General features: G+C 60.6%; 1 protein-coding gene across 2 annotated transcripts in view; it reads left to right on the top strand.

Annotated features, from left to right (window-relative positions):
- The first annotated feature begins 938 nt into the window (after positions 1 to 938).
- Positions 939 to 16332, top strand: part of LOC120394846 (HLA class II histocompatibility antigen, DR beta 5 chain-like) — a 63982-nt gene continuing 48588 nt past the window's right edge. For both annotated transcript variants that reach the window (XM_039519007.1, XM_039519006.1), the window contains exons 1-3: positions 939 to 1112; positions 5554 to 5823; positions 6548 to 6829. In XM_039519007.1, the coding sequence (XP_039374941.1) occupies positions 1007 to 1112; positions 5554 to 5823; positions 6548 to 6829 (658 nt within the window). In that variant the 5' untranslated portion in view covers positions 939 to 1006. The remainder of the gene's footprint in view (positions 1113 to 5553; positions 5824 to 6547; positions 6830 to 16332) is intronic.

Genomic DNA, 16332 nt, shown 5'->3' with positions numbered 1-16332 from the left:
AACTCCCTCCCCCCAGGGTCTGTCCTGGCCCCTGTGTGGGTCATGTTGATCCCTATCCCCTGCCCAAACCCGCTGCCTCTTGCCCCATGGCACCAACTCTCCCCCTGTCCCGGCTAATGCACTGTGTGTTCTCACGGCACCTGGCAGGAGGGGCCGGAGAGGGGCTGGCCCAGCAGTTGGGGCACTGGCCTGGGACCCAGGAGCCCTGGGGTCATTCCCGGCCCTGCCACAGACTGTGTGTGACCCTGGGCCAGTCACTGACTCCTCTGGGCTTCCCTCCCCAGCTGGGCCATGGGGACACTGGCCTGGCCCTGCCCCACGGGGTGGGGGGTGAATGCAGCAGAGAGGGGGAGGGGCTCAGAGACTGGGGGGTAGAGAAGCCCCTTGGGGAGATCGATGGTGGGAGCAGCTGGGAGGCCGAGCTGTGCCTGACCCCTGGAGACTGAGCCCCCCTCTCTGGTGGGATCCCAGGGGGGCAGGGCTCAGACCCATGGAGGTGGGGGAGGGGGAAGCTCAGAACTCTTGCCTGTGGGGCCAACCCCAAACCTTCCCCTGGGGCTAAATTTACCCCCAACAAACCAGCAACCTCCCCCCCACACACCCGTCCTGCCCCAGCCGGCAGCAGAGGGTCGAGGCACCAGGGAAGGGGACGGAGGGTCCCAGGCCCGTTGCTGGGGCCCGGCTCTGGTGGGGGCTGCTCCCTGGGCCGGCCCCGCTCTCCAGCTGCCCGGGGCCATGGCAGGCGCCGGGCGAGTCCTGCAGCCCGACCCCAGGCCCTGCTCTGCCCCCTGCAAGGGAGAAGTAGGGAACCGAGCCCTGCTGGGGCCGGCTCTGCCTGGCGACTGATGATGCTGCCCAGCCCTGATGCTGACTGGCCCCTGGGCTGGGGGTGCCCAATCCCCGGGGCCGTGGGCAGCGTCCCGGGGCTGGTGCTCGGAGCTGGGCAAAGAAGGTCTCAGTCTGGGGGGACCCGACGAGTTTCCAGGTCTCTCCCTCCTGAGCAGCGATGGGGGCGGGTCGGATCCTGGGGGCCGGGAGCCGCTGGGCTGGGGCTCTGCTGGTGACACTGACGGTGCTGAGAACCCACCTGGCTCATTGCACGGAGCCCGAAGGTGAGCAGAGACCTCAGCGCCCCGGGGAGCCCCATGTGACGAAGTGGGACTGTTCGTACTGGGGGCTGGGAATGCTGGGTGCAGGCCTCTAAGTATCTAGCAAAGCAGAAGGCCGGCGCAGCCGAATGCCTGACACTCTGTCCCCTCCCTGCAAAGGTGCTGGCTAAAGGTGTTGGAGACAAAGGGGTCAGGTGACCTCCTGGCCCTGGAAAGAAGCTGAGCAGAGAGGAGGGGCCGGAGGGGGTTGGGCAGACTGGAGCTGGCTGGGGAAAAGAGGGGAGGGAGAGAGAGAGGGCTCTGATCCCCAATGGGGGCTGTGGGGCTCCCGGGGGCCCCAAGATGGACCTAACCGGGGGGATCCGGTTATCTGTGCCTGCAAGACCTGTGGTGGACTGTGCTCCTGTCGTCTAAATAAACCTTCTGCTTTCCTGGCTGGCTGAGAGTCCTTGTGAATCAGCAGGGAGCCCGGGGGTGCAGGGCCTGACAACTGCACCCCCGGGCTGACACTTCGTGACAACTGGTGGCAGCGGTGGGATGACTGCACCCCGCGGACGGCGCTTCCTGCAGTAAGTGACTGGGGAGCAGTAAAATGAAGGGGCGATTCACCCCTAGGAGAGTGTGACCAGAGAGCAGGACTTTGCAGTAACAAGGGTCACCCGGGGGATCACAGCGAGTGGCCCCAGGGGCGGAGGAGGCTGCAGCTCGACCCTGGCAGAGAGGGGGTGACCTCAAGGACTGGCACAATAGGGGTCCCCCTGGAACCCGTGGGGAGCGGTGAGCACCCCGGCCTGTGAGTGGCCAGCAGGAAGATGTATGCCAAGCGGCGCAAGTGTGACCTGGTGGGGCTGTGCAAGCAGAGGGGGCTGCGCAGTGGGAAGCTCACCAAGGCCCAGCTGATTGCCCGGCTGGAGGAGAGAGATCGCAGGGATGAACCGATCCCTGTCTCTGAGGGAAGCAGCCGGGCAGATGCAGCACAGGCACCAGTGTCTGTCCCCGCTGGGAGGGGTCAGCCGGCCGCTGAGGGCGTCCCGAGACCCCCCATTCCTATGCCTAGGGGGAGGGGGAGGAGGAGCCCAGCGAGCACCGAGGGCACCGTGACCCCCCCGGCCAGCAGGGGATCGTCCCGGCGACGCTCATCCGTGGAGCGCCAGCGGCTGAAATGGGAGAGAGATAAAACGGAGAGAGCTGGAGGATCGTAAGGAACAGAGGGAACATGAGGCATGACAGAGGGAGCAGGAACGGGCAGAGAAAGAGCGACAGCATCAACATGAGCTGGCCCTGACGAGGCAGGGGGGCAGCAGGCCCCGGGCGGCGGTGAGTGAAGGGGGGCCCAGGACTGCGCGGAGCTTTGATAAGTCCATCCTGGCCCCACGCAAGGAGGGGGAGGACATGGGTGACTTCCTAGACGCCTTTGAGACGGCCTGCGAGCTGCACCAGGTGGATCCTGCGGACAGGCTCCGGGTTCTCACCCCCTTACTGGACCCCAAAGCCGTGGCATTGTACGGCCAGCTGGGAGAGGAGGAGAAAGGGAACTACGACCCATTCAAGCAGGCCCTGCTGTGCAAGTTTGGGCTGACCCCTGACTCCGGAACCGGGAGAGGTTCCGGAGTCAGGATAAAACCCCTGAGGTCTCACATCTGCAACTGGCCGCCCGCATGGAGGGGTACGCCAGCAAGTGGGCAGATGGGGCCCAGACGAAGGGGGACCTGGTTAAACTGCTGGTACTGGAGCAGCTGTAGGAGCGGTGCCCATCTGACCTGAGGCTGTGGTTGAGGGACCAAAAGCCAGAGAACCCGCGACATTCAGGGCGGCTGGCCGATGACTTTGTGAAGAACCGGTCGGGGAGTGACAGGGAGGAACCCCAAAGGAACAGGCCCACCGCGATGCAGAGAGAGAGTCACCCTGAGACCACCCAAAAGGGGAATCGGGAGAGCCCCCTCCCAAAGGGAACGGCCAGCGCCAGGGACAACTGACCAGTTCGAGGGGACCAACGGGACATGCGCTGCTCTCACTGTGGCCAGAGGGGCCACCTGTGGTCCCAGTGCCCCAGACCCACGGACAAACTGAGCAGACCGACCCCACACCGGGTCAACTTGGTAGAGACCCAGCTGGATGAGGGGCAGCGTTCGCAGGAAAGGGGGGCGGGCCGCGTACCCCCTGCGAAGGAGGGAGGGGGGCCCCGGGGCGGCCCCTCCGAGGGGCTGGATGCTCCCCGCCCTGAGTTTTGGGTTTACAGGGTGGGCACGGGGCTACCCCTTCGGAGCGAGTGCCTTGTTCCCCTGGAGGTGGATGGGAGGGAGGCCACTGGGTACTGGGACACGGGCGCAGAGGTGACGCTGGCCCGGCCCGAGGTGGTGGACCCAGATCGGATGGTGCCCAACACCTACCTGACCCTGAGGGGTGTGATCGGGACCCCATTCAAGGTGCCTGTGGCAAGGGTACACCTGAAGTGGGGGGACAAGGAGGGCCCCAAGGACGTGGGGGTGCACCCACATTTGCCCACGGAGGTGTTAATGGTGGGGGACCTCGAGGACTGGCCAAGTAACAGCCAGGGTGCCCTGGCCGTGAACCGTAGTCAGAGTCGACGCAGGGCTCTGCACCCTGACACTGGGGAAGGTACTCTGCTCGAGGCACCGGACCCTGACCCGGTGGGGAGGGAACGCCCAGGGACAGGGCTCAGAGAGGCTGTGGCCTCAGACCCAGCCGGTGAGAGAGAGCAGATCCCCGTCCTTGCCCCAGCAGCTGAGTACCAGGCCGCGGTGTGGGAAGACCCCTCCTTGCGGAGGATAGGGGACCTGGCCAACCTTGGGGGGGGACAGACCATGGGACGAGGTGGCCGGAAAAGGTTCCTGTGGGAGAAGGGGCTCCTGTACCGAGAATGGGCTCCCCCAGGGAAGATGGAGTCAGGGGGGATCAGGAGGCAGCTGGTGGTACCCCAGAAGTATCGCCACCAGCTGCTGTGCCAGGCCCATGACATACCCCCCTCAGGGCACCCGGGAGCCTGGTGTACCCAGCAGAGGCTGCTACAGAACTATTACTGGCCTGGGGTCTTTGCCCATGTCCGGCAGCACTGCCGCTCCTGTGCCCCCTGCCAGAGGGGGAGGAAGGCCCGGGACAGGGGGAAGATGGCTGTAAGACCCTCGCCCCGCCCCGAGGAGCCTGTCCAGAGGGGGGCCAGGGTCAGAAGGGGGGCTCTGAACCGAGAGAGCCCGAATCACAGCCCCCCAGACTGGAACGTGGGGAGAAGGCCCCAGCCCCGCGTGCACCCCAGGGGTATTGGGGTGGGGAAAGGGCGCGGGCGGCATAAGGCTTCCCCCCTGCAACCTGCAAGTGCCCTCGAGTCCCCCCGACCTACAGGGGGGCAGGAAACTGGAATGACCTGGGGTAACTCTCCCCCCAGAACGGGGGGGACCCTGGGGCAGCCATGGGAATGTAGGTGGGTTCGAACTTCCCCAGGTCACTGGCTGGAGTGACCCCGCTCAGTTCGGTCTCGAAGGGGGGAGAGGTGTGACGAAGTGGGACTGGTCTTACTGGGGGCTGGGTACAGATCCTAAGTATCTAGCAGCAAAAGGCTGGTGCACCCGAATGCCTGACACTCTGTCGCCTAGCAACTGATGGCCGGGCCCCTCCCTGCAAAGGTGCATATAAAGGTGTTGGAGACAAAGGGGTCAGGTGACCTCCTGGCCCGGGAAAGAAGCTGAGCAGAGAGGAGGCGCCGGAGGGGGTTGGGCAGACTGGAGCTGGCTGGGGAAAAGAGGGGAGGGAGAGAGAGAGGGCTCTGATCCCCGATGGGGGCTGTGGGGCTCCCAGGGGCCCCAAGATGGACCTAACCGGGGGGATCCTGTTATCTGTACCTGCAAGACCTGTGTTGGACTGTGTTCCTGTCATCTAAATAAACCTTCTGCTTTCCTGGCTGGCTGAGAGTCCTGGTGAATCGGCAGGGAGCCCGGGGGTGCAGGGCCTGACTCCCCCACACTCCATGACACCCCATCCTGGGCAACACTGGGTGTATCGGGGGGGTCAGACCCCAGCGCTCCGGGGAGCCCCGTCCTGGGCAACACTGGGTGTATCGGGGGGGTCAGACCCCAGCGCCCCGGGGAGCCCCGTGCTGGGCAGCGCTGGGTGAATCTGGGGGGAATGAGACTCTAGTGCCCTGGGGAGCCCTGTCCTGCCTGTGCCGGTGTCTCCCCCACTCGGTGTCCGCCCCTGTGCCCGGCACAGTCTCTGCCCTACGCCCCCCGCCACCCAGGGTCAGTGTTACTGTCACTCCCCTCCCCCCCACGGCGCTGCCCGCCCGCCGGGCTCCCCTGGGACTGGGAGAGGTTGCGGGCGGGGGGGACTGGGGGCTCCGGCTGTTCCCCCCTGCTGAGCTACGAGCCCAGGGGCAGGAGAGGGAGGGGCAGCTGGGGGGTCCCTGAGCCCAGCCCGTCTCCCCCCGCAGGGCGGTTCGTGATCCAGGATAAGTTTGACTGTTACTTCACCAACGGCACCGAGCAGGTCCGGTATCTGTACCGGCTCATCTACAACCAGCAGCAGATCGCGCACTTCGACAGCGACCTAGGGGTGCATGTGGCGGACACGGAGCTGGGGCGGCCCAACGCCGAGTATTGGAACAGCCAGCCCGAGATCCTGGCGGAGAGGCGGGCTTTGGTGGACCGGTGCTGCCGGTACAACTACGGGCTGGAGAAACCTTTCACCATCGACCGGAGAGGTGAGTGCGGGGGGGTGGGGCCAGGACAGGTGCGGGGGGGGTGAGTGCGGGAGACACGGGGCGGGGCCAGGACACGGGGTTACAGTCAGGGGCGGGCACAGACAGCAGGGGCGGGGTCACCGTTAGGGGCGGGGTCACCCAGCGGCAGGTGCAGGAGGGAACCAAGGTCTGGGAGCGGCCAAGATCATGTCCGGGGTCTGCTGCGGCGCCCCCTATCGGCAGGACCCAAAGCCCCAGGCTCTGGGGGTGGGGGGTGACTGACCCTGCCCCAGCGCCCCCGCCCCCCCCCGCTGAGGGGTTCAGCCCCCAGTGCCCCCCCACTCAGACCCCCCAGGGCAGGCAGGTGCTGCAGCTCCTACCCCTTTCCTGGGCTGGGCGGGCCCCAGCAATGGAGCAGAACTTTCCTCTGCTCCCAACCCCACTCTTCCAACCTCAGGGTCCCCTGGCTGGGGGGTGGGGGTAGCCCCTGGTCCCTGAGCTCAGACCCCGTCTCCCTGGGCCCAAGTGTCAGACAGTCCCTGGCTCTGTCCCCAGGGGGGTAACAGGACACGACTCCCCTCAGGCCCTTTCTTCCAGAGCCTGCCCAGGGCAATATGAGGCAGGAGACAACCAGCCGGGGGGGTAGATGGGGCCTGTCCCTGGGACAGGGGGGCACCTCTTCTTCCTGAGCACCCTCCGCCTCCAGCCCCTTTCCCAGCCCTCCTCTCTCTTTCTCTCCCCCCAGTTCCACCTGAGGTGAAAGTTTTCCCCATGAAATCGGGGTCCGAGCCCCACCCCCACCTGCTGGTTTGCTCGGTGACGGGGTTTTACCCCGGGGGGATCGAGATCCAGTGGCTGAAGAACGGGCAGGAGCAGACGGCCGGGGTGGTGTCCACGGAGCTGCTCCAGAACGGAGACTGGACCTTCCAGATCCTGGTGATGCTGGAGATGAGCCCCCGGCGTGGGGACGTCTACACCTGCCAGGTGGAGCACGTCAGCCTGGGGGGGCCCCTCGCCGTGCACTGGGGTAAGAGCCTCTGGGTGTGGGGCAGCCCCTGAGCCCGCAGCTGCTCCCACCCCCTCGCTCTGTGGAGCCCCCAGTGGATAGGCCTGGGGCAGAGAACTCACACGAGCTCTGCTAACCCAAATCTATCAACCTGGGCTGGGAGCTCACATCCACAGGCTGCAAAATGCCATGGAGACACATCCTGAGTGGGGCAGTGACAGGGCGGGGGAGGAGAAAAGTCTCCATACTAATGACTGGTCTGCAGAAGGGAGATCGGGAGCTTCTGTTCTCCCTGTCTCACAGCAATGGGACAAGGGGACACTCAGTGGAATGGAAAGGGGGAAAATTCACACCTGGTAAAAGGAAGGACGTTTCCCACACACTGTGTAATTAGCCTGTGGAACTCACTGCCACAGGGTGTCACTGAGCCCAAGAACAGAGCAAGGTTCTCACAGACTATCCAGCGCCAGACTCAGAGCTGTCCCTTGGGAAGGGCAAATCGGAGCAACTGGTCTGGGTCCCGCAGGCCAGTGCGATTCACCGGCGCGATCAGTCCCGGAAGAGACTAATTCGTCACTTCCCCCCCAGGCCCCACAGCCCCCTAGGGATGGCCCTGGCTAGCAGGGCCGGCTCTAGGTTTTTTGCCACCCCAAGCAAAAAACATTTTGGCTGCCCCCCATCCCAGCCCTGGGCTCCCCCCTGCACCCTCCTGCTGCCCCAGCTCTGGGCTCTGTTAGTCTATAAGGTGCCACAGGATTCTTTGCCACCCCAAGCAAAAAACATTTTGGCTGCCCCCCATCCCAGCCCTGGGCTCCCCCCTGCACCCTCCTGCTGCCCCAGCTCTGGGCTCTGTTAGTCTATAAGGTGCCACAGGATTCTTTGCTGCTTTTACAGATCCAGACTAACACGGCTACCCCTCTGATACTTAGTTTTGTGAGATCTTTTTGAAGTTCTTCACAATCTGCTTTGGTCTTAACTATCCTGAGCAGTTTAGTATCATCTGCAAACTTTGCCACCTCACTATTTACCCCTTTCTCCAGATCATTTATGAATAAATTGAATAGGATTGGTCCTAGGACTGACCCTTGGGGAACACCACTAGTTCTTCTTCGAGTGATTGCTCCTATGCATTCCAGTCAGGTGTGCGTGCCGCGCGTGCACGGCTCTTCGGAACATTTTTACCCTAGCAACACGGGCGGTAAGAAGTTCCTTCTTACCGCCCGTGACGGCCAGTTGGAACTGTGGAGTGCTCTCTGTCCTCCACAACCCTAGCTCTCGCTACTTGTTTCTGTATATAGTTGTTAAGTATTTAGTTGTTAGATAGTTTGTTCAGTTAGTTAGTTAGTTTTAGGATAAGGATAAGGGGGGTTTTCCCCTCCTTTTCCTCTACCGGTGCGGGCTCATGCCCAAGGCACCGGGCTTTAAGCCCTGTGCATCTTGCCAGCGGCATATGCCGGTCGGGGATCCACACGACTCCTGCCTCCGTTGCCTCGGCGAGAGTCACAGGACAGATAAGTGCCCTATCTGTTCCGCTTTTAAACCCCGGACCCGTAAGGAGCGGGACTTTCGGTTAAAGCAGCTCCTCATGGAGGCATCGCTCCAGCCCCCGGCACCGTCCGCGCCGGCACCGAAGGCTTCATCGGTGCGGAGCGCACCGGCGGCCCCGAGCAGCTCCAGCACCGCGGCTCCTTGACCTCAGTCAGCGGCACCGAAGGTCCGGCACCGCTCCCTATCGCCATCCAGGAAGCGTAAGCCGGCGAAGGCAGCTGCCAAGACCCACTCCGAGGCCCCAGCAGCCCAGCCAATACCGCCACCTACGGTACCGGCGGTGGCCGTGCACAGGACGTGCACCATGCCGTTGACTCCGGCGCCGCAAGGACCGTCGAGTCCGGCACCGCCACGCTCCCCAGCGCCGCCCGCGGTTGAGCTTCGGCTGCCATCCACGCCTGAGACTTTCTCTACGGCGCGGGAGCTCATAGAGCTCACAGAGGCACCGAGCCTCCGGCCCCCAGCACCGCCGGTGCGGGCTGTTGTGTCAGCGGGAAAGCCGGCGATGATGATCCGGCCCCCTTCTCCGGACGGACGACACAGACGGCGCTCCCGGTCCCGGTCGCGTTCCCGGTCCCGACGCCGGTCACCGTCCCGACGCTCAAGGTCCCGGCACCGCTCACCATCGCGGTACCAGTCGCCGTCTCGACGCCGGTCGCAGTCCCGGTACCGTTCAACATCGCGGTACCGGTTGCACTCCCGGCGTCGCTCCAGGTCCCGATCGCCTTCACGTCGGCACCGTCGGAGGTCTGCTTCCCGGCACTGTTCCCGGCACCGTGGCTCGCGCAGCTGCTCCCGGCACCGACGGTCCGGATTCCGGTCGAGCTCCCGGCATCGGTCGAGCTCCCGGCACCGCGGCGGACGTTGGTCTCGGTCACCCTCCCGGTACCGTGATGACCGGCACCGATCCTCGGCACCGTCCGGGGCCAGACTGCCTCTTTCGACGGCGCAGTCCGTCAGCGCCTCGGCACCCCCATGGCCATCCCGCCCAACGTCGGTCACTTCCAGGGCAGACAGCAACGGGCACCTGCCACCTACTCCGCATGGCCAACCTCAGGGTGCTCAGCAGTGGGGCTTCTGGGTCCCTTGGGCCCAATACGAGACTCAGGGGGTGCCTTTCCCTCCAAGAGCAACTGCCTCTGAGCGCAGGGTACCGGAGGCCACCGTCAGTCGGCCGCCCCCTTCGCCACCGGGTTCGGTTTCGATACCGCCTGACCCCCAGAGGCACCCTCAGCCCGAGCCAGCCGACCAACCGTCAGCAGATCCATCCACAGAGGCTGTCGTCCAGGGCTTGTCCTCGTTGTCGTCACCAGACGAGGCGGTGGCCGGAGCATCTGCCAAAGATCCTCCACCGATAGACCTAAGGGCCCACCAAGACCTGCTTCGCCGTGTGGCAAAGGCCATAGATCTCCCCGTGGCGGAGGTCCAGGAGGACGAGGACCCAGTGACAAACGTCATAGGAGCGGAGGCTCCAGTACGGGTGGCCTTACCATTTATCCAGACGATTGAAAGAACGCCACCACACTTTGGCAGTCGCCGGCGTCCATCCCTCCTACGGCCCGCGGAGTCGAGCGCAAGTACTCGGTCCCCCCCACGGGCTACGAGTATCTGTATACTCACCCGACCCTGGACTCGTTGGTCGTGCAGTCGGTCAACGACAGGGAGAGGCATGGTCAACCCGCCCCTACGCCGAAGTCTAAAGAGGCGAGGCGAATGGACCTGTTGGGCCGCAAGGTCTACTCTGCCGGCGGCCTGCAACTTCGCATCGCCAATCAGATGGCCCTCCTCGCCAGGTACGCATATGACATCATGGTGTCCCTGGCGAAGTTTACAGAGCTGCTCCCAACAGCCTCCCGCCAAGAGTTCTTGGCGTTGTTGGATGAGGGGAAAAAATCTTCCAGGTCCTCCATCCAGGCCGCTCTTGACTCCGCGGACTCGGGAGCTCGGACCCTAGCCTCAGGAGTGACGATGCGGCGCATCTCCTGGCTGCAGTCCTCCACCCTGCCACCGGAGGTGCAGTACACGCTCCAGGACCTGCCATTTGATACCCAGGGTCTGTTTTCCGAAAAAACCGATTCCCGGATCCAGACCCTGAAGGACGGTCGCGTCGCCATCCGCACCCTCGGGATGCACACACCGGCACCACAGCGCAGGTCCTTCAGGCAGCAACCCTCACGGCCTTTCCCTCAGCAGCGGTACCGCCCTTACAACAGCAGGCGGCCGGGCCTAAATCACCGTCGACCATCCGGCAACAGGCGCAACCAGGCCCAGGCCTCTTCCAAGGCCCCTCAAGGGTCCAAGCAGGCCTTTTGATGGGACGCCCGAGGACGGCCCATCACTCTCCCTACCGGATCCTGCCCTTTTGTTTTACAACCGCCTCTCCTATTTCTTTTCAGCGTGGTCCCAAATAACAACGGACAACTGGGTGCTTCAAACAATCCAGTCTGGTTACCGCCTTCAGTTTGTTTCGCCCCCCCCTTCCCACCCACCCTCCCTGTTCCTCTTCAGGGACCCCTCTCATGAGCAATTCCTCTTACAAGAGGTCGAGACGCTGTTGAGCGTGGGTGCCATAGAGGCAGTGCCTCAAGACAGGCGGGGCAGGGGATTCTATTCCCGATATTTTCTCATCCCCAAAGCGAAAGGGGGGCTACGTCCTATCCTGGACCTTCGTGAGCTGAACAAATACCTGCTCAAGCCCAAGTTCCTCATGGTCACCCTGGGGACCATCATTCCCTCCCTGGATCCGGGAGACTGGTTTGCCGCCCTCGACATGAAGGACGCGTACTTCCATGTCGCGATCTACCCTCCCCATCGACGCTACCTACGTTTTGTGGTCAACAACGCACACTACCAGTTCGCAGTGTTACCATTCAGACTCTCCACCGCACCGAGGGTGTTTACCAAATGCATGGCAGTGGTTGCCGCAGCCCTCCGCCATCGTCATATACACGTCTACCCGTATCTCGACGACTGGCTGGTTCGCGGAAAGTCTCGGCGACTGGTAATGGACCAGATTACAGAAATCCTGTCCCTCTTTCAACGACTCGGTCTTCTCATCAATGCCGAGAAGTCCTCCTTGATTCCGTTGCAGCGGGTGGAGTTCATTGGAGCGGTTCTCGACTCCACGTTGGCCAGGGCCTGCCTACCGCGATCTCGGCACCAGACGATGGTCTCCATCATCCGGGACCTCGTCACCTTCCCTACCACGACGGTGCGATCCTGCCTCCGCCTCCTGGGCCACATGGCATCCTGTACGTATGTCACCGCGTACGCGCGGCTCCACCTTCGCCCGTTTCAGTCCTGGCTAGCGTCGGTGTACCGACCGCATCGAGATCCCATTGACATGGTGGTCACGGTCACCAAGCCAACCCTCGAGTCCCTCAGCTGGTGGCTAGACCCGGACGTCGTGTGTGCGGGAGTCCCGTTTCACCCTCCTCGCCCATCCGCCACTCTGACCACGGATGCCTCAGCGCTCGGCTGGGGAGCTCACCTGGGCGACCTTCACACCCAAGCTCTTTGGTCACCCCACGAGCTCGCTCTGCACATCAACATCCGCGAGCTGCGAGCGATCCGCTTAGCCTGTCACACCTTCCGCACCCACCTGCAAGGCCGCTGCGTGACAGTGTTCACGGACAACACGACAGCGATGTTCTACGTGAACAAGCAGGGCGGAGCTCGCTCCTCCCTCCTCTGCAAGGAAGCGATGCTCCTGTGGGACTTCTGCGTGATCCACTCAATTCACCTGGAAGTGTCGTTTCTTCCGGGAGTGCAGAACACGCTGGCCGACCATCTCAGCAGGTCGTTCCTCTCCCACGAGTGGTCTCTCCGTCCCGATGTCGTGCACACAATCTTCCAGAGGTGGGGCTTTCCCCAAATAGACCTATTTGCCTCCAAGGAGAACAGGAAGTGCCACCTGTTTTGCTCGTTCCAGGGTCACTCGCCGGGCTCCCTGTCGGACGCCTTCCTTTACTCCTGGACGGGTCACCTCCTCTATGCCTTCCCTCCGTTCCCGCTCGTGCACCGAGTGCTACAGAAGCTTCGGAGGGACAGAGCCCGCGTCATACTCGTAGCCCCGGCCTGGCCGAGACAGCACTGGTACACCCTGCTGCTCAAGCTCTCCGTTCGGGATCCCATCCCCCTTCCGTTATGGCCGGATCTCATCACACAGGACTTCGGCAGCCTCCACCATCCGAACCTGCAGTCCCTCCATCTTACAGCCTGGTACCTGCGTGGTTGACCCACGCGGAGAGGGACTGTTCGGCGGCGGTACAGCAAGTCCTGCTAGAGAGCAGAAAGCCTTCCACTTGCTCCACCTACCTTGCAAAATGGAAGCGATTCACGCTCTGGTGTGATAGCCGAGGACTCAATCCATTCGTAGTACCAGTCCCTACCATCCTGGACTACCTCTGGTACCTTAAGGAGCAGGGTCTGGCGGTCGCCTCCTTGAGGGTACACCTGGCAGCAGTGTCCGCCTTTCGTCCATCTATGGGAGGTCGGTCCATCTTCTCCAACCAGATGGTTTCCCGCTTCCTTAAAGGCCTGGACCACATGTACCCGCCGGTGCGGCGTCCTACCCCGACCTGGGATTTGAACCTTGTTCTGGCCAAGCTTATGGGACCGCCCTTCGAGCCTATGGCCACGTGTTCTCTGCTCTACCTCTCCTGGAAGACAGCCTTCCTCGTCGCTATTACATCTGCAAGACGAGTCTCTGAGCTCTATGCTCTAACGGTTGGTCCACCATACACCTGTAGCGCCCCTCTCCACCTGATTGCCTCCTTTAATGGCAATCTGCTTACATGTTCTGATGGACAGGTCTGGGTTCTTTTGGATCCCGCCACCCACTCAGTAGGGTGAATCTTTTTTCTTTTTTGGTTATGAAATTAGTTGGCGGTGCCTCCACCCCCCTCGCTCCTTCCTGGCAGGGTCACCAGGGCAGCTTGGGCGGAAAATCCTAACTACAGAGGAATCCCCACTTATTTGCCAGATAGTTGGAGACTTCCAAGAAATAGCACAACACATCAAAATATATTCAACACAACAATTATATTAAACAGGCAACAAATACAACATAACAGGGGAAACACTATGTTTAGGGTCACCGGTGCCCACACTTAAAATACCTGTGTCTGAATGTAACAAATGTAAAACTAGTGTCCTGTTGGTACGCGTACTTTGCTGGGGCCCTTGATGACCGATACAATTCTCTGCAGAGCTGTAGCAGTGCGGCTGACTGGGTTCAGTACAGCCCAAAAGACCCACAAGTGGGAGGAGGTGGTGAATCCCTCCACAGGTGTAATAAGCGGTAGATTATAGAATCCTCAAACCCTCACTCCCTGGCTTGAGGACACAGTTCAGGGAGTAGAGGGTCCCCAAAACAAATTCCCTGACTAACTAACTAAAGACAAGGCACTCACGAACTCCACAAATGATCTTCAGGGTTGAGGATGACGCTGGACGATTCCAGGGGCTGCTGTCCGCTGGCAGGGATCCTCCTCAGGCAGGAATCAGCCTTGGACTAGCAGTGCTGACCATGTGGGGACTGGTCTCACCAGGGGAGCTGGAGGTGAACCCAGCCTGGCTGGGGAAATTTCTCAGCAAATGTAACAATTGGGAATCATCCGTGGGGAAGGAAAACCCAGCTGAGGGATCTGCGGTCAGGTCCCTAGAGGCCAGTTCTCAGGGGGAACCCTGCGTGCAGACCTGGGACTCACCAGCTCCCCTCAAAGCCAGTTCGGCCCTTGCTCTAGCTGGCTCCAGCCTCCCCTCAAAAAGGCTTCTCCCCTCTCCTCAACTCCCTGGGAGGGGCATCTCCGCTCCCTATTGGTTGCTGGGCAGACTGTGAGGTTGCCTTGGCTCCTCCTTCCTGAGCTGCCAGCAGACAGAGCTCCAGGACTCTAGGTAATCTGCTTGGGGGTTACACACCGTCTTCCACGGAGACAAGGTGCAGCTTCGACCACATCCAGCCTTCCTCCCTAAGGTGGTGTCGGCCTTCGACCTCAACCAGGAGATCTTCCTACCGGTCTTCTTCCCGAAGCCGCATGCCTCACCTCGTGAGCAACAGCTTCACACCCTCGACGTCCGCAGGGCACTTGCCTTTTACATCGACCGGACGAAGCCCTTCCGACATTCGACCCAGCTGTTTATAGCAGTCGCCGACCGCATGAAGGGCGAGCCGGTCTCCTCGCAGCGGATTTCCTCCTGGGTAACGGCATGTATTCGAACATGCTACGAGCTTGCTCGCGTGCCACCATGCCGCCTCACTGCTCACTCGACGAGAGCACACGCCTCGTCGGCCGCCTTCCTGGCCCATGTCCCCATCCAGGACATCTGTAGAGCGGCTACCTGGTCTTCTGTCCACACCTTCGCCTCCCACTACGCGTTGGTGCAGCAGTCAAGAGACGACGCAGCCTTCGGCTCCGCAGTTTTACTCTCCGCCACGTCTCACTCCGACCCCACCGCCTAGGTAAGGCTTGGGAATCACCTAACTGGAATGCATAGGAGCAATCACTCGAAGAAGAAAAGACGGTTACTCACCTGTAGTAACTGTTGTTCTTCGAGATGTGTTGCTCCTATCCATTCCAGACCCGCCCTCCTTCCCCACTGTCGGAGTAGCCGGCAAGAAGGAACTGAGGAGCAGACGGGCCGGCTGGGGTATATATTTAGCGCCATAGCGGCGCCACTCCAGGGGGCGCCAGCCGGCCCGCGGGAGTTGCTAGGGTAAAAATGTTCCGAAGAGCCGTGCACGCGCAGCGCGCACACCTGACTGGAATGGATAGGAGCAACACATCTCGAAGAACAACAGTTACTACGGTGAGTAACCGTCTCTTATCTCTCTCCATTCTGAGAATTTACCATTAATTCCTACCCTTTGTTCCCTCTCTTTTAACCAGTTCTCAATCCATGGAATGACCTTCCCTTTTATCCCATGACAGCTTAATTTATGTAACAGCCTTTGGTGAGGGACCTTGTCAAAGGCTTTCTGGAAATCTAAGTACACTATGTCCACTGGTTCCCCCTTGTCCACATGTTTGTTGACACCTTCAAAGAACTCTAATAGATTAGTAAGACACGATTTCCCTTTACAGAAACCATGTTGACTATTGCTCAACAGTTTGTTTTTCTATGTGTCTGACAATTTTATTCTTAACTATTGTTTCGACTAATTTGGCCGGTACCGACATTAGACTTAGCGGTCTGTAATTGCCGGGATCACCTCTAGAGCCCTTTTTAAATATTGGCGTTACATTAGCTAACTTCCAATCATTGGGTACCGAAGCCGATTTAAAGGACAGGTTACAAACCTTAGTTAATAGTTCCGCAACTTCACATTTGAGTTCTTTCAGAACTCTTGGGTAAATGCCATCTGGTCCCAGTGACTTGTTACTGTTAAGTTTATCAATTAATTCCAAAACCTCCTCTAGTGACACTTCAATCTGTGACAGTTCCTCAGATTTGTCACCTACAAAAGCCAGCTCAGGTTTGGGAATCTCCCTAACATCCTCAGCCGTGAAGACTGAAGCAAAGAATCCATTTAGTTTCTCCGCAATGACTTTATCGTCTTTAAGCGCTCCTTTTGTACGTCGATCATCCAGGGGCCCCACTGGTTGTTTAGCAGGCTTCCTGCTTCTGATGTACTTAAAAAACATTTTGTTATTACCTTTGGAGTTTTTGGCTAGCCGTTCTTCAAACTCCTCTTTGGCTTTTCTTATTACACTCTTGCACTTAAGTTGGCAGTGTTTGTGCGCCTTTCTATTTGCCTCACTAGGATTTGACTTCCACTTTTTAAAGGAAGTCTTTTTATCTCTCACTGCTTCTTTTACATGGTTGTTAAGCCACGGTGGCTCTTTTTTAGTTCTTTTACTGCGTTTCTTAATTTGGGGTATACATTGAAGTTGGGCCTCTATTATGGTGTCTTTAAAAAGTGTCCATGCAGCTTGCAAGGATTTCACTTTAGTCACTGTACCTTTTAACTTCTG

Source organism: Mauremys reevesii, unplaced genomic scaffold, assembly GCF_016161935.1.
Source record: "Mauremys reevesii isolate NIE-2019 unplaced genomic scaffold, ASM1616193v1 Contig8, whole genome shotgun sequence".
In the NCBI taxonomy this organism is placed as follows: domain Eukaryota; kingdom Metazoa; phylum Chordata; order Testudines; family Geoemydidae; genus Mauremys; species Mauremys reevesii.
This window is presented reverse-complemented; position numbering and strand designations above follow the sequence as displayed.